Source organism: Arachis duranensis, chromosome 8 (genome assembly GCF_000817695.3).
Source record: "Arachis duranensis cultivar V14167 chromosome 8, aradu.V14167.gnm2.J7QH, whole genome shotgun sequence".
NCBI classification, from domain to species: domain Eukaryota; kingdom Viridiplantae; phylum Streptophyta; class Magnoliopsida; order Fabales; family Fabaceae; genus Arachis; species Arachis duranensis.
The window spans coordinates 48548758-48575796 of NC_029779.3; the positions used below are offsets into that span (position 1 = coordinate 48548758).

The 27039-nt window shown below is 27.4% G+C and overlaps 2 protein-coding genes across 2 annotated transcripts; one reads left to right on the forward strand and one right to left on the reverse strand.

Moving 5' to 3' along the window:
- The first annotated feature begins 8874 nt into the window (after positions 1-8874).
- Positions 8875-14110, forward strand: LOC107463515 (auxin response factor 2B). Its single transcript, XM_016082311.3, has 15 exons — positions 8875-9350; positions 9501-9613; positions 9945-10040; positions 10187-10243; positions 10361-10516; positions 10608-10692; positions 10806-10896; positions 10979-11143; positions 11242-11361; positions 11459-11534; positions 11620-11803; positions 11903-12837; positions 12921-13111; positions 13208-13425; positions 13631-14110. The coding sequence occupies exons 1-14, from the start codon at positions 9218-9220 to the stop codon at positions 13398-13400; spliced, it is 2595 nt and encodes an 864-aa protein (XP_015937797.1). The 5' UTR covers positions 8875-9217; the 3' UTR covers positions 13401-13425; positions 13631-14110.
- A 1584-nt stretch (positions 14111-15694) lies between these two features.
- On the reverse strand, positions 15695-21414 carry LOC107463620 (transcription factor SCREAM2). The gene is made up of 4 exons (XM_016082447.3): positions 20397-21414; positions 18982-19245; positions 18262-18432; positions 15695-15890 (listed from the first exon to the last, which is right to left on the reverse strand). Exons 1-4 carry the CDS (start codon positions 21270-21272, stop codon positions 15807-15809), a joined length of 1395 nt encoding a protein of 464 aa, XP_015937933.1. The 5' UTR covers positions 21273-21414; the 3' UTR covers positions 15695-15806.
- Between the last annotated feature and the right edge of the window lie 5625 nt (positions 21415-27039).

Here is a 27039-nt window from a genome sequence, read left to right on the forward strand (position 1 = left end):
TAATAGGACAAGACTTTGTTGTTGTTGTTGTCATTCTCTTATTATACTTTTTTCATATATATTAATTTTTTAATAATTTTTTAAATATTTTTTTAGCTTATAACCAGAATATTCATTGAAGAGTATGATAATTAATTTTTTATTAACATAAAGGCATTCTAATAGTTGAAATACTTTTAAAGTTAAGACTATTTTCTAATGTTTTGTCACCCATTATTTGAGCATTAACTCTAATAGAGACATGAATGAAAATTGAAATAAATATCTAATTAATTTTATTATTTTTGTATTTTTTTGATTAATTCATAAAGTTATCAATAATGTTGAGCTAATATTTTGATTTGGGACCTAAATTTTAATTTACTCAATTTAATTCTAGAAAATATTTGTGACTCATGTTAGTTTTTTTAATATTTTTTATTAATAGTGTACTGATATGATATATTAACATGGATTATCAATACCACATATCAGAACATATTTTAACCATATGTAATAGAATGATGACATGTTAAATAGATAGGTGATCCAAAAAGAAGAGATTGTCTTTTATTTTTTTATTATAATAAAAAAATATGAGTAATTTTTGTAATTATTAATTGTTGAGTGTTAATTTAGTGTTTGATGTTAACTCATCCAACTTAGATTATTGTTGGTCATTTTTATAAAACTTAATAATCTTTTAATGATTATTTTGTGAATAATATTTGTTAGGTATTATTTTGTCAATGTCTAAATTTTCAGCTATCGAATTGGTAATTAACTCAAACAAAAAATAAATAAAGAAAAAAAATAAAAGAATAAGATGGAAACAACTCCTGAAAAACTAAGGTCCATCTCCAATAAATACAATAGAAAATATGTTAGAAGAATCTATTCGATCTACTCTATAGTTTTCAAGGCTTCATGTTTAGCTGATTAATCTGATAATTTATTTATCTCTCTTTGAATTGAGCTGAATCTAACACATTAATTTTACTATAATTTCAATTGAAATACTCTTTTGATTAAATCTAAATTCGTATGAGATTAGATGTTTTTTAATTATTCACCAAAAAAGTTTCACTATATATCTAAGTAATTTGTTGATTTTTTTTGCCAAAATCAAATTATACCATCTAGTCCGTAATTCTATTAGAAGAAAATTACTGCTCAAGACCTTTTCAAAGCGCCTATGTAACTAACTCGAATAAAACAAATAAAATAATTACTTATTATTTTAATATTAAAATCAAATTAACTATTAGACTTAAATAATTTTATAAAATTTTCATTGCCATAAAATATTAAAAAAATTATATATATTTCCGTATATTATCGATATACTAGTTTTTATAGTAAAAAAAGGGTGTGTGGGGAGTGAAAGTATTTGTGGGGGGACAAAGATTCCTGTTGTTGTTATTGTTGGGTTTGGACCATAGCCACACAACAACACTCTCAGTGGGTCCCACTCACTTTCCCTCTTCACTCTTCACGCCCCCCCTCCCACTTTCTTCCTTACACGTGGTTTCTTTATCTCTTCTCATTTTCTCGTATCGTCCACTCACGAGAAATTCATTAATTAGTATTTACTATTTAGTAGTCAACGCCCACCAAATTAAGTTGATTTTCCTTTTTTTATGTTTCATTTTATTTTTTATTTACCATTAATTTTTTATTTATTAAATATATGTAAAAATAATAGAAATTAAATTAGTTGAGATAGTGAATATTTATAATTTAATAAAAAAACTTGGATTTAAGTATTTGATATAATAAGAAAATAATTTTTTGGATAAAGTACTAAACCAATCCTTACGTTTGGACGTAATTTTATTTTGGTCCTTAAGATTTAAAGTGTCATATTTGAATCCAAAAAGGTTTTATTTAGTTTCAATGTAGTTTTACTGTGAGCTCAAAGTTAAATAATTAACGAAATATCCTTTATGACAGCAGTACAAGAATAATATCGATAATTTGGAGAATAAATACAAGATTCAAAAGCACAAAATCAATTGTAAATGCATCAATACATTTATTTATCATTCTTCTTATAATTTAAATGAAATATTTTCTATAAAAATAAAAAAAAAGATAAATAAATGTATTTGATGCATCTACAGTTGATTTTGTACCTCTAGAGCTTGTACTTGTTCTCTGAGACTACGTTTGTTTCTAAGAACAAAATAAATCAAGATACTGAGAATAAGACATAAATGATAGAGACATAAAATTTTGTGTTCTTGTATTCTATTTGGTAATAAATTAGAACAAATTATAAAAATCTAATTTATCACATTTTTTTCATTCGAAAATTTGAGAAGAAAAATATAATAATACAAAATATAATTATAAAAAATTAACAAAAATAATGAAAAAATAAAAAATAAGTTGTGTCTCTTGTTAGTGTTTTAGTGTTTCTGGACACAATGTCTTTGTTTATATCTCATTTGTTAAAGACAATTTTGTGTCTTTGTGTTCATGTCTCAGTGTCCTGTCCTTGAAAATAAACGTAGTTCAGATTATCGACCTTATTTTTATACTGCTGTTATGTAAGACATTCTATTAATTATTTAACTTTAATCTCATGGTAAAACTATATTAAAACTAAATAAAACTTTATTAAATTCAAATAAAATATTTTAAATTTTAAGGATTAAAACAGCATTACATCCGAATATAGAGGACGAATTTAGCATTTTACTTTTTTTTATAGGTTATACTTAGAAAAAAAAAAAAGTTAAACGCTAATTCTTCTCATATTTTCATTACATATAGCATAAATTAATATTAATTAATAAAAAACTTTTGCTAACCTTCAACGTTGAATTCAAGACAAGTTAGGATAGATACATATGTAGTTTTACAAGATGCATGTGACGTTTATATATGTTAGAACTTAGAATATGCAAAAATATTTCGTATATACTAAAAATTTACTATTAATAAATTAGTTATTATATATTCATATATAAATTATTTTTTAATTGAATAAATAATTATCAAAATAATTAAACTGACATATTAGAATAATCAAACTTTTAATTTTTTATATATGCATAATATAATTGTAGAATATGTAATTAGAGATTAAATTTTTACATAATGTTAGCATAAAAATCGAAATTCTACACAAATATTAAATTATATATCATATTAAAAAAGTAATTTTTTTTAAATAAATTATTTATAATTTTATTTAAACACATAATATTTAATTGAATTACAGTATTAAAAAGCCTTTTACATACATTTTTTCAACTTATTTTCAATATTAAATTCAAATTAAATAATTCATTAAAAACAAAGAAAAACGTAACGTGCAGGTTACATCTCTTAATAGACAAAAACAACGCGTTTATTTATTTATTCATACATAAGGTTCATTCAAGTGTGAAAATAAGATTGAGAAAAAGATTGCTTCTTAATATTTTTTTTTTCCTAAAAGAAATGTTGATAAGAATTGTGCTACGTAGAAAGTCACTTATTGCTTTGCATTGAATATATAACTTGAATAAATTTTACCCTGAATATTTTAGTCTTATATAACACTATGTTAGGTATACATACAAAATTAAACTAAATAAGTTAAATATATGTTAGAATACAAATTACATATTAAAAATGAGTGAAATAATATTTATATTTATATACAATTACATAGTGATGTTTTTTTTTGTACATAGTATTTTTGTCTTTCATATTTTTTTATTTTTAATTAAATTTTTAATATGCATGTTAGACAAATAAATTTTTTAACAAAATTTATTATAAGATAAAATGATGAACAATAATTTTTAGAGAATAAAAATTTGTTAGAAAATGAAATTCCCAGTTTAATTTTTTTTTTAGGAACCAATTTGGGTTGTTTACAATTAAATTTTAATAAAATGATATGACTAAATTGATGAATTAAAAGAATTATATGAAATTTAACATTATATTTAAAATTATATTTAAAAATTATTTATGATAAATAAAGCTACTCTGATCTTAGATATAAAAGTAGTGAAAATAAATAATATAAATTTCAGAAACATTGTTTTCCAAGTAAACCTTTATCCTTATAATTATAATTTGACAAACAACAGTAAAAACCTTCAAATTAGTACAAAGACCCAATTATATATATTTTCTTTAAAAAACAAGAGAAAAGATAAGAATAAAAGTCTCCATGACATACATCTTTAAATTATGAATTTATTCATCGTAATATATTTTACATCTGGAGACATATAGGCAGTGTACTGTTTTTTATAATGCTTTAAGGGCAAGAAAAAAATTCAGAAAAATTATTTGTTTTCATATGAATTTCCCCCAAGGGCATTGCACATGCAATATTATGGCTTGGCCTACAAATATATTTTTCCATATGCCCATATCCCTGTGAGCTCCTAATAAGTAAATGTTTCTGTCGGTATATATATATATATATATATATATATAGACCATTTAATTAATTTCCTAGGAGCTTATATTTGATGCCTCTAGAAACCAGGATATAATAGACTAAATAAGTTTAAGTTATTATAAAATTGTTGAGTTATTATCTATCATACATAAACATTTACACAAGTACAAGATAAGATATGACACGATGAAATATATGAACATGTAAATTTTTAAATTTTTATACGATATAAAAATATATCATATATATAAAATATAAAATCAAACACGTTTTAAAAATATATATTAAAAATAAGTTTAGATATGCTAACATATGATAGTATTAAGTGTATCTAAATATATGCGAAAAATAATTTTTTATTTTTTATTAAGACACAATTAAATACAAAAAAATATGCATTTCAATAAATATCATATCTAAAATATATCTGATATATAGACACGATAACTAAAGAAAATGTCTATATTTCATAGATTATTATTTACCGTTCTTGTTATATTTATTTTCTTTATTTTAGTTTGTTCCAATTTTATAAATGTATATGGGCTAATTTTTCTTAATTATTTCCAAAAGCTTTTGTATCAAATCCATCAATATTCTAGATGACTCAAAATCAAAACCATATTTTATCAAATCTTAAATTTTAAATTCTACGTATTACTTTAATAGATAGTGATGCGATTATAATTTTATTTAAAATGTAAGTCATTGTCGAATTTAATAGACATTATTTGACCTTCTTATTGAATATGATATATAACGCGTGTTACTTTTTAATCTTCCGTGTAAAATATAATAGTAATTATATTTTCCATTTATACATTATGTATTTTTAGTTTAAATCCCGAGTATATTCTTAGTAATTTCATTGTTGTCACTCAATAATTTTAGATACATATGTTTGAAATAATAATAGGAAAACTAGGAGGTCAGTAATTTTTGTATTTTGTGACTAGTACTTAATTATAAAAAGAAAAGTGAGTGATCTTTTACTATTGAATATAATCTCACACCATTAAAAATATTATTAATAACCAATTAATAATTACAAAACACAAAAATTACTGGCCCCTAACACTTCTCATAATAATATTATGTGTATGCTAAAAATTAATTATTTGTATAAAATATATGTTAAAAATAAATTAAATAATATATTATTTGTATATAAATACACGATAACTAATTTAATAATTGATATTTTATATGCACATAACATTTTTATTTATTAAACTGTTTAAATGAAAATGAGTATTTTTATTAAGGATAAATTTGTTAGTTCAATTAAAAAGAGTTGAAATATTTGAAGAAGTTATTCTTTTAATCATACAAATAAATAAGATTATCGTTATAACAGAAGCGGAAGATAGCGGCAAATTATATAAATTGCCGTATTTAAAAAAAAAAACTTATTTTCAAAACCATAAATAATTTTATCCATTTAGCCGTTGTTATATCACTAATTGTTAGAAATCGTCGCAAAAACTAATCTTTACATCTCAAATCATGCTCATTTATAAATTGTTAGAATGTAATTTTGTGATAGTCTAAAATCACTTTAAATTGTTGTTATTATAAAAAAAATAACCGCCACTATTGATGTATTTATTATAGTGTATTATATTATAAAATTACTTATTTCGAGGTTGTTAGGAATATGAATATTAATGATTATAAAAAGAGTTAAAATATCAAGAACATTTTTTTGGCTTTAAAGCGAATTTTTTGTGTATGACTTTTTCTTCTTTTTTTTGTTTGTGCCTATGTATAATCGTATTTCAAGCTTGGATGCTTTATAGTAAATAAGGGCTCAATTTATATATTCTCAAGAAGAAAGTATTTATATAAGTATTTAGTGATTCAACAACTTGTATTACTTTAAAATTTTGACAAATACAAGATACCAATGTACATGATAGTAATGCAAGCGTATGCACCATTTGAATTTATTTGTACTTGTATCACCACATTTCAGCGTCAGAGGCTCTATTATAAATAGAGTTTAATTTTGATATAATGATAGTATAAAATATTTTATACAGTTGTATAATTATATATATTTTTTAAATGATTATTTACTTAATTAATATGAAAGGTAATTATTTTTATTTATATAACGTTATATAATTGAATACATGTGTAAAACTACTTTATACTAATAGTGCATTAAAATTAAAATCTTATAAATAAGAATTTAATTTATATATATTGACAAAAAAATTATATACATTTTTAGTACAAAAAAACATAACAAATTTAATTAATTATTACATCAAGAACAATATATATTAATTAAAAAATTTATAACTTTACAAGTTTAATTTCCAAATATGAATCTTTAATTGAAATTTAATATAAAACTCTTTATATGATCATATATATAGAAATTAAAATTGACAGACAAATAAGGAAAGGAAAAAACTACCTTATATACATACAAAAGAAATCATCATCAGTTATGAAGCATTTGCTGACTAGTATATGAGAAGATATTGCATGTATTCATGAACCTACGTCAGCAATATGATCTTGATCAGTAAAGTTAATTAATTAATTAAAACTCTTAATAAGTTTTTTAACTAATTAATTCACATGACAAGGTATAATTTGTAACAAATTTTGGTAATTTCATAGTAACACACTAACACGGAAATATATAATAAGGGCAATATCTCGTGACGAGATAAAGGAAAGTATTCAAAGCGCAATTTGGACGAGTTGACAATAAATAAAAAGAAAGGAAAAAAAAGAAGAAGAAGCAAACATTAGTAATATATGTGTATATTATATTATATATGGGAAATAGTAATTTATTCAACAATTCAACAATAACTACATTAGGATTTCAATAAATTATTTTATTCAGAAAGACAATTTTTTAAGATTAAATAAATCATTTACCTAATTATCTATACTATTTTGAAATTCTCACAAAGGTAAATTTCTAGTTATATAAAATGTAAAATTGTTTAATTGTAATTACTCATAACTAATTTGGAAAGAAATATTTATGGTCAAAGGATCAGAATTCAAACTTAAGGAAAAGAAAGGTTTATTGATTAAAAAGTTCTTTTAAAAGGCTGCCATGTTAATAAGTAATAGAAATTTTTTAACTTTAGTTTAATAAATATTAGCAATGGTTTTAATTATCATATATTCTAATGACATATTTTAGAATTACTATTAGTAAAATTTTAAGCGTTTTATTTCAATAAAAATATAATTTTGATTCATTAATCGTGTTAAGAATTTTACATAATTATCAAATTATATTCATGAACTTATATAATGTTTTAAATAATTATGAATTTAGATAATTTTTTAAATAATAAATTTAAAAATTAATTAATTTTTTGATGTGATAATACATGATAAATGTCTTTGTAAAATTTTTGTACACTAGTAATATATGAAAATTAAATTTGTAATAAGTACATAATAAATCCATTAAGCTTAAATTTTGCATATTTATTATAAAAATATTTTTAATTAGTAATCTTAATATGTATGTTTAGGATATATATTAACTAAATATATTAGTAAACTAATTTACATCGGCTAAGCAATCAACTCCGTCGTCTATTTAAATAAGTTGAAAGTTTGAACTTTTTAATCCGTATTAAGTTAATTAAGTCTTTAAATAGAATTTCGATTTACAACAAATTAATTCTTAGTGTGAGAGCGACAATGCTGTGAAAAAAAAATCTAAATCTAAACCTAAACCTATTAGCTTTTAGAGAAACAAAAAAAGCAACTAAATATTAATGTTTGTTTGGTTATTATTAAGTTGATAAAAAAATATCTTTAACATGTTTGATAAATTTTTAATAATAAAAATAAAAGTACTAGAAAAATAAAAAGATATTTTTTGAAGTTACAATTTATATTTTTTAAAAGATCCTTTTTACTTAAATTTTTTTTAATAGGTAGAAAAAAACCCGAAACAGGATTAATTTAAGCTATTTTTACTATATCTTTTATAGTCTGGTGAATATTATTGTACCTTTTATTTATTGGTGACTAAACGTACTAGTAATTATTAGTGGTAATTGGTAATTACGCTTAAATTTATTACAGTTTAGGGAGTGTGAGAAACACGCGTAGTGAGTTTGGCGATTGGGAATGGGAAGGGTGATGAGTGAGGGGGCGCTGCCCGTTCATAGGACGACAATCCCATTTCCCAATAAAAATACAACTACTTTCTCCCTTCCAACACCGTCACCGTCACCGTTTCATCCTCTCTTCTCTCTTGTCCCCTCCCGTCAATCTTGACGCCGTCACTCCCTTCATTCCAGCCGCCCGCTCTCACTCATGGACTCGTCTGTTACAACTGGATATACCCCGTCACAAATCCCCTTCCCCACCGGCACCTGCCAGTTGTGACCCTGATTGGGTTAAGAAATTGACCGCGGTTGAAATTATTGCACGCTGTTTTGACCACTCTCTCTGGTTAAAGTTAAACTCCCAAAAGCACCAACACCACCCAACACCAAGCACCTCTCTCTCTCTCTCTCTCTCTCTCTCTCTCTCTCTCTTCTTGCTCCTCTCTCCTCTCTTCCTTCTGCTTATTCAGCTTTTTTTTATCCTCTTTGCTTCAACAATTAACCTTAGAAGGGAAAAAACAGACACCAAAGGTTGAATTTTGTTGCTTCTCTTTAGAAGACGAAGAAGAAGAAGAAGAATCTGTGTGGTGTTTTTTGTTGAATTTGAGAGTTATTACTTTCAGTGAAAGGGAGATTTTTTTATTATTTTTAATTTTTATTTTGGGGAATGCGAAGTTTGTGGAAATAGTGTGTTTTGGATGAGAGATCTGTGTTTGTCGGAGAAATGGCATCATCGGAGGCAGCAACAACCATCAAGGTTAATGGTAATTCTCACAACAATAACAACAACAACAACAACTCTTCGGAGCTGAACAACAATGTTCATTCTTCATCTTCTTCCTCCACCTCACCCAAAGGTAAACCAAAAAAATAAAAAAATACAGCTTCACCTCTTTCACTTTCTGTTCTGTCTTTTCTTCTCTCTCTTCTCTTGATTTTTTTTTGAATTTTTTTTATTTTTGATTTTTGTGTGTGAGTGTTGGTAACTGTTGTTGTCGTTGTGACAGACGCGGAAGCTGCACTTTACAGGGAGCTATGGCATGCGTGTGCAGGTCCTCTTGTTACAGTTCCAAGAGAAGGAGAAAGAGTTTTCTATTTCCCTCAGGGACACATAGAACAGGTAAATCACAAAAAATAAAAAATCAAATTCATGCTTCATATTCATAATTTTATTTCCATCTGTGCTTTACGATGTTTGGTTTTGAAAAAAATCCCAAAAAAAAAAGTTACAAAATTTCCTAGTGGAGCTTCAGCTCAGATTTGGTCAAAATTTGCAACTGCTTCACTTAAGTTTTCTTCAATTTCAGCTAGATGGCTTCAATTTCTTTTTTTTTTCAAGAAATAAAAGAAAAATTGTTTTTGGGTTTTGGGATTTCTTTGAAGTTTGTGTTTTTGGGGTTTTGTTAACTTATGAGGGCTGTGTGTTTGTTTTTGGTGGCACATGAAATTAGGTGGAGGCGTCAACAAATCAGGTGGCTGACCAACACATGCCTGTGTACGATCTTCCTTCCAAGATCCTTTGTCGGGTCATCAACGTGCAGCTCAAGGTAGTGTTCCTTGATCCATGTTATGCTATGCTAATTTTTCGGTCCTTGGAAAGAAAAATAAATAAAGAATTCATGTGCTTTTTGAACCAACCAATCCTCTCTGGTGTTGTAAGCTTATGAAGAATGTCATGTTATGTTTGTTTCAGGCGGAGCCCGACACAGATGAGGTGTTTGCCCAGATTACCTTGCTTCCGGAACAAAATGTATGTTTTCTCAGCTTTGTTGTTTAGTTTTGGAAAATTATGGAATATGGCTCTTGTGATTTGCTTGTTTTGGTTTTGGTTTTGGTTTTGGTTTTGAATGTTGTGTTGTGATGGTAGCAAGATGAGAATGCGGTCGAGAAAGAACCTCCACTGCCACCACCACCGCGCTTCCATGTACATTCATTCTGTAAGACGCTGACCGCATCTGATACAAGCACCCACGGTGGGTTTTCCGTTCTGAGGCGACATGCTGACGAGTGCCTTCCTCCCCTGGTTTGTTTTTTCTTGTTCTTTGTTGTTCTTGTGCTTGGATTCTGTTGTTTGTTGTGGCTACTAATTTAGGGATTGCTCATCTTTTGGACAGGATATGTCAAAGCAGCCGCCTACCCAGGAATTGGTGGCGAAGGATTTGCATGCGAATGAATGGCGATTTAGGCACATATTCCGAGGTATTCTGATGATAATTTTATTTCAAGTTTTATAGTCTTATTCACATATCGTGTGTTATGTCCTTTTCCTCTCTTGTGCTTGGATTGTGACTGACAACTTCATGGAATTGCAGGTCAACCTCGGAGGCACTTGCTTCAAAGTGGCTGGAGTGTTTTTGTTAGCTCCAAGAGGCTAGTTGCTGGGGATGCCTTCATATTCTTAAGGTTTGTTCTTATGTTAATTGGCTTTTTAGACTGCACTTTTGTGTTTTCCATTTGGGGGTGGTACTAATTTAAGAACTTCCAGAGGTGAGAATGGGGAGCTTCGTGTGGGCGTACGGAGAGCGATGAGACAGCAGGGGAATGTCCCATCCTCGGTTATTTCTAGCCACAGTATGCATCTTGGGGTTCTTGCAACTGCTTGGCATGCCATCTTGACAGGAACCATATTCACTGTTTATTATAAACCGAGGTTTGTGACTTAAAATTATGTCTATTCGTGAGTGTAATCTTTGTATTTTAATTTCCCAGAACAGGGTCAACTGAAGTTCGATTGGTACTTTTTTGCAGGACTAGTCCTGCTGAGTTCATTGTTCCATACGACCAATATATGGAATCTCTAAAGAATAATTACACCATAGGGATGCGGTTTAAAATGAGGTTTGAAGGTGAAGAGGCTCCAGAACAGAGGTATGAATTCTTGGATAAACCGAGGAGTATGTTTGGTTGTTTAAGATACCATTTGAATGGGCAAAGATTCCTTACATGTCTTGTTATATAATTGTAGGTTTACTGGTACCATTGTTGGAATAGAAGATGCTGACTCAAAAAGGTGGCCTGAATCAAAATGGAGATGCCTCAAGGTGTGCATCTCTAGTATTATATTATACGCATGATTGTTAAAATTAATTGAAGCATGCTTTAACGAAGTTGCTATGTTGTGGTCAGGTGAGATGGGATGAAACATCTAACATTCCCCGTCCAGAGAGGGTTTCCCCTTGGAAAATAGAGCCTGCTCTTGCTCCTCCAGCTCTGAACCCTCTTTCAATGCCCAGGGCTAAAAGGCCTCGATCTAATGTACCTAATGTACCAATTCAATCATCCCAAGATTCTTCTGTCCTAACTCGAGAAGGTATGGCTATCTCGCTTTGAATATTTGATGTTCTAAAGAATTTCTCTTTTCATAAGCATGTGTTTATCTGAATCCCTTGTGTTTTTGGGTGAATTACAGCATCGTCTAAAGTAAGCGCAGACCCTTCACCAGCAAATGGATTCCCAAGGGTCTTGCAAGGTCAAGAATTCTCGACCTTGCGTGGCAATTTCGCAGAAAGTAACGAGTCCGACACAGCTGAGAAATCTGTTGTTTGGCCACCTGTAGATGATGAGAAAGTTGATGTTGTTTCAATGTCACGGAGGTACGGTTCAGAGAACTGGATGTCAATGGGAAGGCATGACACGTCCTATTCAGATCTTCTTTCAGGTTTTGGGGCCAGCGGAGATCCGTCCCATCCATCCTTGGGAGATCAAATGGGTGGACCTGTGGCCTACTCTGCCAGAAAGCATGTGTTAGATCGCGAAGGCAAACTTAATGTGCATCATCCTTGGCCAGCAATGTCCTCAGGTTTTTCACTAAACCTCTTGGAGCCTAGTACGAAAGAATCTCCACGCGGCAGCGAAACACCTTACCAAGCTCGAGGGAATTTGAGGTACGGCCCATTCAGTGAATATCCGGTCATTCCTGGTCACAAAGTTGAGCATCCACATGGAAAGTTGATGCTGCCACCACCCCCAACTCAATACGAGAGTCCTTGTTCAAGAGACCTTATGTCCAAACCAATGTCAGCGAAAACATATGAGACAGCGAAACCAAAAGAAGGTGACTGTAAGCTATTTGGCATCTCACTTATCAGTAGCCCTACTGCTGCACCGGAGCCTTCTGTATCACATAGAAGTGGGACGACTGAGCCAGCTGGTCAAGCACATCTCAAATCACACCACCAACGCACTTCTGAAAATGATCAGAAAACAGAACAATCAAAGGGCTTGAAATCGGCAGATGGTCAAGTTATTGTTGATGACCATGACAAACCGTCAAAAACTTCCCAGGTGCATCTTAAAGATGGTCAGGCCAAACCACTAAGCAGCTCAGCTAGGAGTTGCACCAAGGTAAGTAACTTCCCTGTCAAGGTAACGATTGGTTAAAGGCTAGAAATTTGTATAGGAAAAATAGTTGAAAATGTTTATTTCAGGTCCACAAGAAGGGGATTGCGCTTGGTAGGTCTGTGGATCTGACAAAGTACAGCAACTATGATGAATTGGTTGCTGAATTGGATCAGCTGTTTGAATTTGGAGGTGAATTAATGTCAACAAGAAAGGATTGGCTTATTGTCTACACTGATAATGAGGGTGACATGATGCTCGTCGGGGACGATCCATGGCAGTAAGTATCTATCTAAGCGATTATATTTGCAATCTGCCCTATATTAGATGATTATATTAACATATATATATATTCTCTCTTGGAAAACAATACCAGGGAGTTCTGTGCCATGGTTCGCAAAATTTATATCTACCCGAAAGAGGAGATTCAAAAGATGAGCCCAGGTACCTTAAGTTCAAGAAATGAAGAGAATCATTCAGCTAGTGAAGGAACTGAGGCAAAAGAAGTCAAAAGTCAGCTGCACCAGAAGTTAAATTCAGAAAGTGTGGCTACGGTCCACGATAATTAGTAGCTTGATTACTTATAACTTCCAGGTAACTTTGCCATACCTACGATTGATCTTGGGACTCGATTCAACAATGTTAGCTGTTATGAAAAAAATGCTTGTCATGAGCATGCACAACCACCACTCATTCTTGATTTATGACCTATAAACATTATAAATGACCACCAGAATTTCACAATGTTTTAAGAGTTACTGTTCTAGTATCTTACGGTGTAACATCTTGTGATTCGCAGATTCAGGGCTGGAAAATACGGGACCGTAAAATTCTGCTTTTCGGTTGGAGAATATGGCCTGAAGAACTTTTAATTAACTGTTGTTTGCTTTTGAAGTGACTTTGTGGAATCAGAATATGGATGGCATTTGAACCGAGTATCCATCCAATTTTGGACATAATCCTGGAAGTTAGTAGAGAGTATGTGCATCATGCCAAATTATACACTCCCTAGTAGTACTAGTGTTGTAATCATTGTGTTTTAGAGCAAAGGTATGATATGGGGTGATATCATAAAAACCTTGCATTTTTTTATCAACAACAATCCTCTACCATTTTAGCAGTAGTATTAGTAGTAGTAGTTGTACATAGTTTGTTTTTCACTCCTTCCCTCTGAACAGTGAACACCTCCAACCCCATTAATGTAATGAAGTTCATTAATACAAGGGAGGGAGCCTTATGTCTTATGGTTGGAAAACTAAGTTTATCTGATGATTTTTAATTTGGTTGTCTCATAATTAAAATCCTAGTTTGGGAGATGGAAAGCTATTGTGGATATCCATCATCCAATTTGCATATTTTGCAAGATGTATAATGAAATTTTGCTCAACTTCAAATCATTTGTATCTTGGTCTATATTATGAGTTTAGGTAGGAAGGGTCATTATCTTAAAAATAAAGGGTGTGTGGATAAATCTGAAATCGTTTTCAAGTGTTTTGATTTGAAAATAATAATAATATCTTAGTGATGAAATGTACTTGTTGTCAATCCTTATGATGACACTTAATAGCTGTGTGGTCCTTGCATAGCTAGCTGGATATTTTGAGAGGTGATTACGTGATAAAGCCTCTTTCTGGAAAGCACAATGGTTAAAGAAAGGGTCAGATTGCTGATTTTCTTCAAAAGTGAAAACTACTATGGTGTATAGTGTGTACTGTAATGGCACGTTACTAATGGACCTCATTGTTTTGCAGTGGTCGGTGCTTTAGAAACCTTAGCCCCAAGGAATTACATCATTTTCATGTTTCTTGCATAAGAAGAGACTCCACTTGAGAGTGTGATAGTGCAAGTAACCTTTAGTTTCGCCAATTTTTCTGCAATAAAATGGCACTATTTTCTTCTTACCTTTGGGCTTGAAAAGGGAAGATATACTTGCTCCCTTTGATTCCAAATAAATTCCGAATTTCTAATCAACTTGTATTGTTCGAGTAATCAGTTCATTTTTTTACCTGACCAAGTGTTAAAAGTTTAAATATTATATTGTATATACAACAATCTATTAGTCAAGCAATTGATTACGTGTGTAAGGTTTTTTATTTATTTTTTAATTGTAGGAAAAAATAGGACATATTTAACAAAGTTTTAGTGTGTCATAATTGTATATTTAAAAAGGTTTAATCGGTATTTTGCACATAATTTAAAGTCTTAGGAAGTATAGTATACTATACATGTTTTTGGATCATTTGCACTTTTTGAGAAGTTTATGGTTGTTTTGCATGTTTTTGGAGTAGGGTTAAAGTGATAGTGTAAAGCTCAAAAGTAAAATGCAATTAACTGTTTTTGAAAATTTACTTGGTTTAAAATTTCTATTTAGAAATTTTGCACAATGTCTTATGTTCATTTAAAATTAAGAAAATTTCAAACCTTTTGTAATCTATTTGAATATCTAACTAAAATGAACAATACTATGTATATACAAAAAATCAACCAGCCATAAATTTGTGAAATGTATTAACTATGGGGCAGAAATAAGGAGATAAAGTCACTAAAACTTTTGTCCGTTTGGGAAGCTTATAAAAAGTGATTAATAGGGTTAGACACCAGTTCCACTTGAAAACCTATTTTCATAAGTGGCCATGGACTTAGTTAGAACTTGTAAAATGATCTACCTAGGGTTGAAGAGGAGCATGGAAAATGTGGCCAACATTGTAAATGCAATTAAAGAGGTACATTTTCATGTGAAAAGAAATTTTCTTCCAAATCAACGTTACTTAAAATTGAAATCACTAAAGCTAGTAGTATCATACTTCATACAACTTGAACTATGGGCATTAAGTAAACTAGAAATTAAAAAAAAAACTAACAATTTATTTAATCTCGATAAAATTATCGATATTTGAATATTACTATTAGAAATTCGACCAACTCGACCCGAATACAAACTAGTTAAATGAGAATATTTTTGGACCAAAAGAGAGTTAGATGATGGCAGGGTACCCAGCTGTATCCAAGAGCACTGCCTTGATTTGCTCTGGATGCACATCTTGACCTTCTTTGCATTGCTGGAAGAGAGGAACAAATGTATGCTTAGGGTTTACATTTAGAAAATTAAAGAAAAACTACTTAATGACCAAAAAAAAAAGAGAAAAAACTACTTAAATGAAAAATATTTTAGCATCTACAAATATTTTAGCATTTGCATTCCTCTATGACTCTATCTACTATTATTACATAAAATATGAAATTTATCTTTTGGGAATTTATATCCTATAAAGTAGAAAAATATGTATTTTTTACCAGAATAACTTTAATGCAGTGCTTTTTTGAATTTTAAATTTGACATGTATAGAAAATGACCTGTTTTCAAAAATTTCACTTTGTATTGAAAAAATGATTCATGAAATGAGATGGTTTCAGTATAGAAAGATGGTATTATTTTGGTGAAAAATTAATTAAATTTTATTATTTTGTATAACTATTTTGTTTGGTTTTTCTGAATCAAAATCAAATATTAAAATGACAAATCTTATATTTAATCTCAAATAATTATTTATGATATCTAATTTTGTAAATACTAATGTGTCATTTTATGAAATTTAAAATAAAATTAAACTAAATCAAATATTATATTGAAGATGCTCTTAGGGTGTGTTTGGTAACCACGTTGGAAGGAAAAAAACACGTTAGAACTTCTTGAAAGATTCACTTTTTTGTTTGGCTAGTTTTTTCTTTACAAACGCAGAAGTGATTTTGTTCTTAAAATCACGTTTACAAGAAGCAATAATTTCTAGCTTCTCCGTTGTACTAACGTGCTTTTAGTCAATACCTTTAATATTTATTTTTCTTTTACCAACTTTATCCTTTATACATGTTATTGTATTATTTATAGAATTATTATTATTCCTCTCTATATGAACTCTTTTTTTATTATTTATTATTTATATTTTTTACTAATTTCTTATTTGACATTATATATTTTTATAATTGTAATTTTTGTGTATTATATTTATTATTATCTTTTTATAATAGAAACTATTGATCCCATTAGGTAAAATAAATTAAATAAAAAAATTAATCATAAATAATAATAATAGTTAAAAATTATAATGTACTAAAAAAGAATACTAAGAGTATTAAAAATATACTATATAAAAAATATATAAGAAAAAAGTATAAAAAAATTAAACATGTATAAAAAAATAATATTATAATTTAATGTCATGTCCTTTTAAGTAATTATCTATCTAAAAGTGATTTTAACTAATATTATCCAAACAATATTTATTTTATCAAAATCAATTTTGGTAAAGAGTTACCAAACATAAATCATGTTAACACAAACTTACTTCTATCCAAAATCAATTCTATAAAATCACTTTTATTCAAACTTCAGTTTGACCAACTACAATCCAAACACACACTTAATAAACACACCAACTAGCAGTGGCGGAGGTTGAAACAAAATTTTGAGGGGGTCAGATAGAAGATAATTGTCAAGATGCTTTTGATATGGACCCATCTAAAATAAGTTCATCTAATCTTATCTCTTTGATTTTGGTGATATTGTCAAATTTAAAGCGGTTTTTCAAGGTCTCGTTCCAAAGAATTAAGGTCAAACTCATTAGATGCAACTCTTTGAACTTTTGAAGGTTGTATCTCACTTTCTTTGTGATTCATTAAAGTAAAAAAACTATCTACAAGTGTTGATATTATAAAAGTTATATGTTCTCCTTCTTGAATATTAGCATTCCTCTTAAAATAACATCAATTCTTTAAATTTTTCATGATTATTTTATATAAAAATTTGAATATATATCTTGTAAAATATATTAAAAAGAAGTTAGAAGGACAAATATTAAAATTTATAATATTTATTGAATTTTTTTATCAATTTATATGAATACAATAATATCAATATTTATTGAATATTCTAATATTTTTTATCATATAAAAAATTAAATTAAATAAATAGTAAAATATAAAATAATATTAAATTGCATAAATAAAAATACCTAATTTTTTATATTTAAACTTAAAGGTAGAGGGAGCAGCGAAATGCGAATACACTCAGTTCAGTCCAAATTTAACAAGGTTTGAATGTTTAAAATTAAAAACAAATGTTCAATAAAAATAAGAGATTAAGATTGAACTTTAGTATTTTAAGTCATAATAAAGTATTTGAGTCAACTAAACTATTTTTTATTTTTTAAAAAAATATTACTAATTTTTTTAATAAAAGTTTAGGAGAGTCGTGACCCCTTATCTTAACTAAGCTCTGCCTCACAACTAGAATAGTAGATTGTACAAAAAGTTGAGTTGAGATTAATAGCATGAGAATGCAATAGGCACAATAATTTGATATTAATTTCAATATAAGTGGTTGTGGTAATAATCTAATAAAGTTGTAAATATATAAAAATATTAGTAAAGTACCTCAGCTCTAAAAATATCCAAAGCAAAACCATTGAAACAGCTGATAACAGCTTGCTGAATGTCTAAGCCAAGTGTGTCCAATGCCCTCATTGTTGACAGCAGAAGCCCTGCTTTCCGACCACAAAACATGTGAATGTTCACTGCCCTTCCTTCTCTCAACCTCACATCAACCTACACATACATATTAAATTAATTAATTAATTGCATTATCACATTATGCATGTTAACAAAAATTTCATTCTAAATCATATTTTTTTTCTCACGTTATATTCTAATCAGGGTAAAGACTAATCTGTTATGTATTTAAATTCTATTTAAGAATCTATAGTTGACCAATAAAATACTACATAATGCATACACAAAGCAAGATTTGAATCTTCAACGCTTGTCTGACTACTCGACTAACCTAAGTTAGTTTCATACTAAATAATTAATCCTACTAATATAATGGATAATATTTGCACAGCCATTTTGGATTTTTTTTTATTGTTTATATTGGACTCATATAGTTGATTATTACTAATACAAATGGTTAGTAACTATATGATGTAAAGTAAAAGGTTTATTTCTTAAAAAACATTAATAATATTTTATAGTGGGGAAAAATTGTTTCTATAACTCATTTTGTATATATATATATATAGATATATTAGCATATATAGATAAGTAGAGAAAAGAAGAAAATGTAAGAGATTGGAGAAAGAAATTAAAGGAGGTTACCCTAGGAGGTTGAGCATTGGGACTAGGAAGTGAAGTGGGGCAAATCTCTTCTTTAATGCGGGTTGGGAGTGACGGTGGAGTTGGTGTCAATGGATAGAAGCTTGATGAGGCTACTACTGTTGGTACTGCTGTCATGACTGAACCACTTCCAGAATTAGTTGAAGTTGATGATGATGATTCCAATTCATTATGAAGCTCATTGATTCTCTGCAGCAGTTCCCTCAGATATTCAATTGCATCTCCTAATATTGAAGCCCTGTCCATCTATAATATATACACTTTTCTCATTTATTAATCAAATAAAGCCTTCCAACAATAATGTTATATAGTTATATATTTTAGCTAAGTTCTAAGTATGTTCCCTTCAAATAATTATTGTCCTTAAATTCGCCAATAGAGATCAAGTTCTTTAAACCAATTTATTAATTAAGGTCATGTTAATTTTTGGTTTTTCACGATATTTTTTAATTCGACAATTTAAAGATTAATCTGACGAACATATATTCTATTTAAGATTAGGTTAGATTACCGTTTTCGATCGAAGATGCTAAAAAATTAAATATATTAATTAAATTATTAAAAAAATAAGTTAATAAAAAGAAATAAAATATTTTGATTTCACTAAGAAATTAACCTTTTCTTTTACAATAATCAACAAAATAAAGAATTAATAAAAACTAAAAAATATCTACTAATGATCAAATTTTTCTCAATTTTTGCTTTTTGTTTTAGAAGTTTAAATTCTTAACACGTTCCATCACTATTCTTGTAAGAACCTCTTCTAATTGAATTTTGTATAAATATTTTTTTGAATAAATTACCATTTGTATCTATAAAAGATATTAATATTGACAAATATATCTATATAAAAATAAAATGACAATTATACCATCGGAAGATAGCTTCTATATGCTAAAGAATATCTTAACGGATCAACTGTGTAACCAATGTCTCAAGACTTTTGGCCCACAAAACCATCTTTTATAGTTATAATTGTCATTTTATTTTTATATGAATATATTTATTGTCAGTAGTATATGTATATATATCTTTTATGAATACAAATGCTAATTTATTCATATTTTTTTTATTCGAGAACCAAACAAGAATCGAATTTTACCTTTAACATGTTCTATATCAAAAAATTATTCATCTAACAAATTTAAATCAAATATTATTATTATATTTCTAATACAAATGTTATTAAATATTTAATTTAAATTAAAAAATTAAATTTATAATAAAAATTTAGATATAGTTAACTTCATGTTAATTAATTTATTAATAATTTGACAGATTTAAAATTTAAAAAGCTATTAATTTCATATGAAAATGAAATTAAATGTTCAAAATTTTCACTTTAAATTTATTTATTGTGAAAAATTAAAGATTTGGAAGAGAAGAAAGAGTCTTACTTTGCTAATCTTTGGAACAACGGACCTGAGCATGTAGAGCCTATCATTGAGCTTCTTCCGGCGACGCCGCTCCGCCATCAAGTTCTTCGCCGGCATCCCTTTCTTATTCTTGCCACCACCTCCTTTCTGATTATTCTTCTTGTTATTGGTTTCAATCAAGTCATCGCCGGAATCATAGTTGAATGCCGATGACCCATCAAAGCTTCCATTATCTTCCATCTCCATCATCACCTTTCTCTTCATACTATTCTTATTATTATTGTTATCATCTTCTCCAAGAACACCACCTTGTTGTTGTTGTGATGAGGAGTTGTTTTTTCTGAGTGCTGCTCTCTTCTGAAACAGAGTTGGTTGTGCTCCAGATGGAGGTAGAGAATCATCAAGGGGTCTCAAAATCTTGGATCTGTTGAAGAACAATGGTGGTGGTGGTGGTGGTGCGGGTTTTCCAGAAGAAGAACAAGAACCTAGTTCCTCCAAGTTGTGATGATGAAAACCTCCAAAATCAGTAGTGGCGGTTATGGAAGCTTGATGAGGGTCAAGGAAGGAAGCCATGGTAGGCATGTCAAATGGGTTTGGTGGAGGAGGAGGAGGGAGAAAGCATTGAAGGTGTGATGACGAAGAAGAAGAAGAAGAAGATGATGATGAGTGATGATGAAGGAGTACGAGGTTGTTGTTGTTGGTGGTGTCTGGTTCAGGGAAGAAGTTAGACATGTCTCTCATCATCGTCATCATCATCATGATGTCATTGACATCATCAACCTCCATGAAAGGCAAGTTATTGTTGAAAGAACATAAGGAAGTGAAATCACGGTCGTTGTGGGTTTGTTGTTGGTGTTCTGTCTCAGCTTCCATTGATGCCCAAGACGACGACATCATCGTGCTCTGTCACAAAACAAAGAAAGAAAGGAAATGGTTATTAAGTTGTGAGAGAGAAGCAAGTAATTAAGAAGCGTTAAAATTAAGGATGAGTTGCACAGGGAAAAGGGAATGCATTGCCTTAGCTTTTTTCCTTCTTTTCTCCCTCTCTTTCTCCTTTGAATCCTCTCTTTAATTGGGAGTTTGAATTTTGATGGACTCCCATATCTTCACCTGAAAATATTACTGTGAATTATTACATGAATGGATATATTTGATTAAATATATTTAATTAATTATCTAAAAGTTTACAATATCATCTTTGTATAAAGATGTTATTATATGAGTATTTTTTTTAAATTTTATCTTATATATATATAATAAATAATTTGTTAATTAATGATAATTTTTTTAAATAAAATTTAAATTTATAATAAATTAATTTTTGATACTTAATTTACGCCGCGGGTTTTATCTTTTTTTTCTTCCTTCTCCTCCTTCTTCTTTTTTTCTTCTCCTTCGTGTTTTCCTTTTTCTTCATCTTTTTTTTCATTATTGTTATTCGTTACTTCCACCCTATTAGCACATCTATTTCCTCCTCTTCCTATTTTTTTTTATTTGAATTCTTTTGACATCCTCATCGTTCCTTTTCTTCTTCCTCATCCATCATTATTATAGTTAATACCAACATCACCAACATTTTACTAACATCTTGTCATCTTTGTTGATTCTAATTATCTGTAGTAGTCAAATGAATCAAAAATATTTTCAAAACGAAACCATTTTATAATACCAAATGAATAGAAAATTGTCCATTATATAAATTTGAATTCAATGATAACAATGACAACGATACGTATTAGAAAAAGACAATAACAATAACGATGATGATGATGATGATGATGGAGGAGAATGATGAAAAAGAAGGAGGAGACAAAATTCCAATTACATAAAGTTACATCATGACCATGTAAATGATCATCTAAAAAAATTGATATAATTATCTAATTGTGTAAAATACTTTATAGTAGATCAAAATTAAACTCTTTTAATTATATTCACATAATACATGATACATATTTAATTATATTTAATTATAAATTTGTTGAAAAAAATAGAGTGTTTAGACTTTACTACACATAATATTGCTTTATGCTTAAATATACCAGGCCAAAACAATGAACACTTTAAGCTAAAGTGCCGCAAAAGTAGCAATCCTAATTAATTAGAAAAAAAAAATAATGATGATACGCGTAGATGTAATAGCTTTGATGTTAATTTATAGTATTTCGAACTTATAGATTTATCAAAAAATTTTACAAGCATTAGAATTAGTTAGATTCATTCATAATTTGTATGTATAATTATTCTTAGAAATAATTCATTATTTTACAATTTGTATGTTGGATATTAATTTGCGTTTGTTTATAAAGATAAAATACTAAAATATGAATAAAATATAAAATTGTGTTTAACGAATGAGATACAGATAAAAATATTATGTTTTGAGACACTAAATTAATATATTTTATATTTTTTTTAACAAACAAAAAAACATAAAAATATTGAATGGAGATAGAATTTATTTTTTATTTTTTCTTTTTTTTTTATTATTTATTTTATTTTATAAAAAATTATTATTAAATAAAATATAAAAATACTAATTTTATATGTCTGTCTTATATTTTATTATTAGTGTCTTATATTATTTTATGCTCAAAACCAACCACACCATTATATGCCGATAACCCATTTATTTTAGAATTATGTTAAGAGTTATCTCATAGATTTTCTTTTTCATAAGTAGTAGAAATGTTAAAACTATGTGCTTTAAACTTTTAGAATCAATTAATTAATTATTTCAAATTGTAATTCAAAATATTTTAAAAGCTAACTAGAGATTTTAATTATCTCCCATGTATGTTAAAAATTAGAATAATATTCTTTTTATTTTTAACTAAGTCTTATTTTTTAAATATTATTTATCTACAAATAATTGTCTACTTAGCAAATCAATGTAACTTAACTTTTTCATTCCAATTATACCTTACCGCGAACCAAAAACCAACATTAATATACTTCTTCTTCTTTTTCTCTCTGTTACTTTCTCTTTTGTCTTCTTGCTTCTTCTTTTTTAGAGACGACAATGGAATGAATAAATGTGAATTTTTGCATTACCCAATCTCATTCTATCTTATCTTATTCTATATGAATCTTACATCTTACATGCATTACTATGTGTGATTTGTGCACTTCCTATAACCTCTTAAAATTATTTATCTATTGACTTTTATATTTTAACTTATATATACATACATCTATATTAAGGTGGATATATTTGTGATGAAATTATTTATTCTAAAAATTTAAGTTGATAGAAATAATTAAATAATATAAATAGTTATATCTCTAATATTTTTTTTTAAATAAGAGTTTCTTTTAGATTTACTTGATTTTTGCGTAGGCTTTTTTTTTTATTATCTTGTACTAATTTTTTTATGGGTTAATAGTCAAATTAGTCGTTGAAAGATAAGACATTTTTCAAATTCGTACCAGAAACTAAAATTTTTTTCAATTAAATTGATCATTAAAAAATTACGAATTATCTGGGCCTTCAATTATTTCATTCACAATTTTCGTCAACGATTGATGATATGAAATGTTAACTGATAGCATACATAACACATAACATGTTCAATTAGACGTTGACTAAATATATTTATGAAAATCTATCAATTTAGTCACTAGATTATATTACGAATAGGATTTTTGTAATTGAGAAAAATAACTAAATTAATAATTTTTCATAAACATATTTGGTCAATATCAAATTAGATATATCAGGTATTATATATGTTATCAATTAACGTTTTGCAATATTAATCTTTGAAAAAAATTGTTAATGGAGTGACTGGAAGATAAATATGATTAATTCGTAATATTTGAAGGACTAATTTGATTGAAAAAATCTTTTAGAGATAAATTTGAAAAATATCTTATCTTTAAGGAACTAATTTGACTATTAATTTTTTTCTTTACTTTTAGAATTCATTAAAAATCGAATTTTTGATCTTTTGAACATAAAACTTTAATAGCATGTTATAAAATTTCTCCTTCTAAAAGTATAAAGTGATACAGTATTGATATTTATTTGAATATTTTAAAGATTTGTGAATATATGATAAATAAATCTAGCATATTTTTATTTCTACTTTCGGATGTTCTTATACATATATAATTTTATAATTTCAAATATTTATTTGGACGATGTTACTATGAGTTAAAAGTGAAACTGAAAAAAAAAAACTTTATGAATTACTTTCAAAGTTCTAGGGTATTTCAATTTTTTCCTCAATCCAATTGAAGGAAAAAATATAACACTTAATAAGAAAATCGAAATGCGTATAAATATCCATCGTACATAACCAAGTGAAATGTATATCATCATTCCCATGAATAATATCTTCTATATATCAAGCCTAGCTATGAGTGACATTTGTTGCAAATTGCAATACTTTGAAGTGGATGAGGTTGACTACTTGAGATGCAATAATTATGATCTTGACATTGAAATTAAATTTCTTGGTGAATCAAACCCTACACTTACCAGAACGTACAATATAATACACTCTCAACTCTCAAGTATCTCGTGAAGCTTTTCTGCTCACCGCACTTATTGTCCAATCCAAACTTGTTTTATTATTTTCTTTCTCAACCTCCCTATGCACCGTGTATAAATGTATTTTGGGAGAATCACAAATAAATGTTTGATTTTTTTATTTGTGAACATTTAAATTTTATAAAAATTTAAAAATATATTTAAATTTTTTAATTTTTTTAAAATATAAATATATCGATTCCTCATTTTTATTTTAGTCAGTCAGAACTAACAAATAAATTAAACATGACTTAAATTTTTTGTGTTTAGATTTTAAAATTTAATAAATTAGACTCAAAAATTGATGTATCTAAATTTTGAAGAAGTCAGAGATTTAAATTTATTTTTTAATTCTCAAAAACTTAAATATTTACGAAGCAAAAAGTTAGAGATCAATTTGTCGTTTTTTTATATACTTTTTTCATAATGTTTACAAAAATAATTTAAAACATATTCTTTATATTAATGATAAAAATTCAGATATATTTAATTTTATTTAAAGTTGATAATTGAGAATTGTTAAATAATTTAATAAATTTAATTAAATTATCATTTAATAATTCTTTACTATCAACTTCACGTAAAATTAACTGCATTTAAATATTTGTTATATTTAATTTGTATCAATTTTACATCCAATAACGCATGAAGATAAAGTTACAAATATGACTTAATCTTCATACTGACTATGTCCTTCACCTGTTTACAAATAGATATTTACATGTATAAAAATTTAGTGTTTAATTACTAAAATTAATTAAATAATTAATATTTAATTTAAAATAAAAAATGAATAAATTTTAAATATCTAAAATTTATTATAAAAAATAAGTTCGACAAATTAAAGGTACAAATAATAAGTATAAGGAATTTGGCCTTACAAATATCCATAGAAATGAGTTATTCAGCAACTTATTGAGATTGCTTCATTACTAATTTAGTGACTAACATGGAGCCCTGACAAAATTTTTAGCCTAACCAAATTCCAACTTTCTATATTTCCAAGTCATAATAATCTTGTCGAATGAAACAAAATAAATTTTAGAAGAACTTTTAAATTTTCTTACAAATACTCGAGATAAAAACATATTTTACTTTATTAAAGATTGAGAATGAAGAAACTATTTTTTATTTTTTTTTTCATTCAACAATCAGCCAATATTTTTTTATTTCTTCAAATTTTTCTTTTTCTTTCTTTAATCTTTATACCCATCTATTATTTTGTTGGACGAAAAAAAATATTTTCTAAAAGAGTTATTTAAAAAAACAATAATATATTGTCTTTGGTTATCTGCCAATATAGCTAAACTCTTTTATTTAGTTTATATATCATTTTTTTATAAAGAAAAATTTTGTAAATAAATGCCTCATCTAATAGTGTTAAGTATAATAAATTGACTATTTTTTTTAGAAAAGAATATTTTATAAAAACATTTACTATTTATTACAATTTTGGGTTTTTTATATATAATGTGAATAAGTTAAGATATCACTCTTTTAACTTTGAAAATTGTAAAAAAAAAAAAAAAAATCAAATTTTGGTTACTTTAATTTGTATGGTTTTGAGATGATAAATACATCTAATTATTTACTTTGTCAAGGGATTAAATTAAAATTATATTAAGGATGATTTGTAGATTGTCATAGATTGCTACTATATTTGACTATGAATTGAGTACATCAAAATCATAGAAGCCTCAACATATTCGGAGGCATGAAAGTTAAATAGTAATTGGCCCCACAAAATGTATGCATTTATTTGCATCAAGCATGTGTAATTCTGTGCCAAAATTGAATGCAAGCAATTGAATCAAGATCGTATGATTTCCTCAATATGTGAAATGTAAGGAGGGGAGGGACAACAATCTTAAATATGGTCCAGTGAGTCTGCTTTATGATGTGGCTGTAATTTTATATATATATATATATGAAGGAAATTATTAATTATATATAAATAAGGTAGAATACTCTAATAGTTCTATTTTTTAGATTAAATTTTAATTTAATTTTTAATATTAAAAATATATTTTTAATTTCAAAATATTTTAAATAAATTTAATATTATTTAATATTATTTTAAAATTAAATTTAACATGAATAACTAGTATATTTAAAGTTAATATAATATTC

What these genes read in the sequence shown, in the direction of transcription:
- LOC107463620 (XM_016082447.3), bottom strand. Translation starts at nt 21,272, where the DNA reads ATGATGTCGTCGTCTTGGGCATCAATGGAAGCTGAGACAGAACACCAA. An exon ending in TTGTTCCAAAGATTAGCAAA is followed by an intron (nt 19,246 to 20,396) that starts GTAAGACTCTTT and finishes TATATATTATAG; the next exon opens with ATGGACAGGGCTTCAATATT. An exon ending in TGGATATTTTTAGAGCTGAG is followed by an intron (nt 15,891 to 18,261) that starts GTACTTTACTAA and finishes CCTCTCTTCCAG; the next exon opens with CAATGCAAAGAAGGTCAAGA.
- LOC107463515 (XM_016082311.3), top strand. Translation starts at nt 9,218, where the DNA reads ATGGCATCATCGGAGGCAGCAACAACCATCAAGGTTAATGGTAATTCT. An exon ending in CTCAGGGACACATAGAACAG is followed by an intron (nt 9,614 to 9,944) that starts GTAAATCACAAA and finishes ACATGAAATTAG; the next exon opens with GTGGAGGCGTCAACAAATCA. An exon ending in ACGAGTGCCTTCCTCCCCTG is followed by an intron (nt 10,517 to 10,607) that starts GTTTGTTTTTTC and finishes TCTTTTGGACAG; the next exon opens with GATATGTCAAAGCAGCCGCC.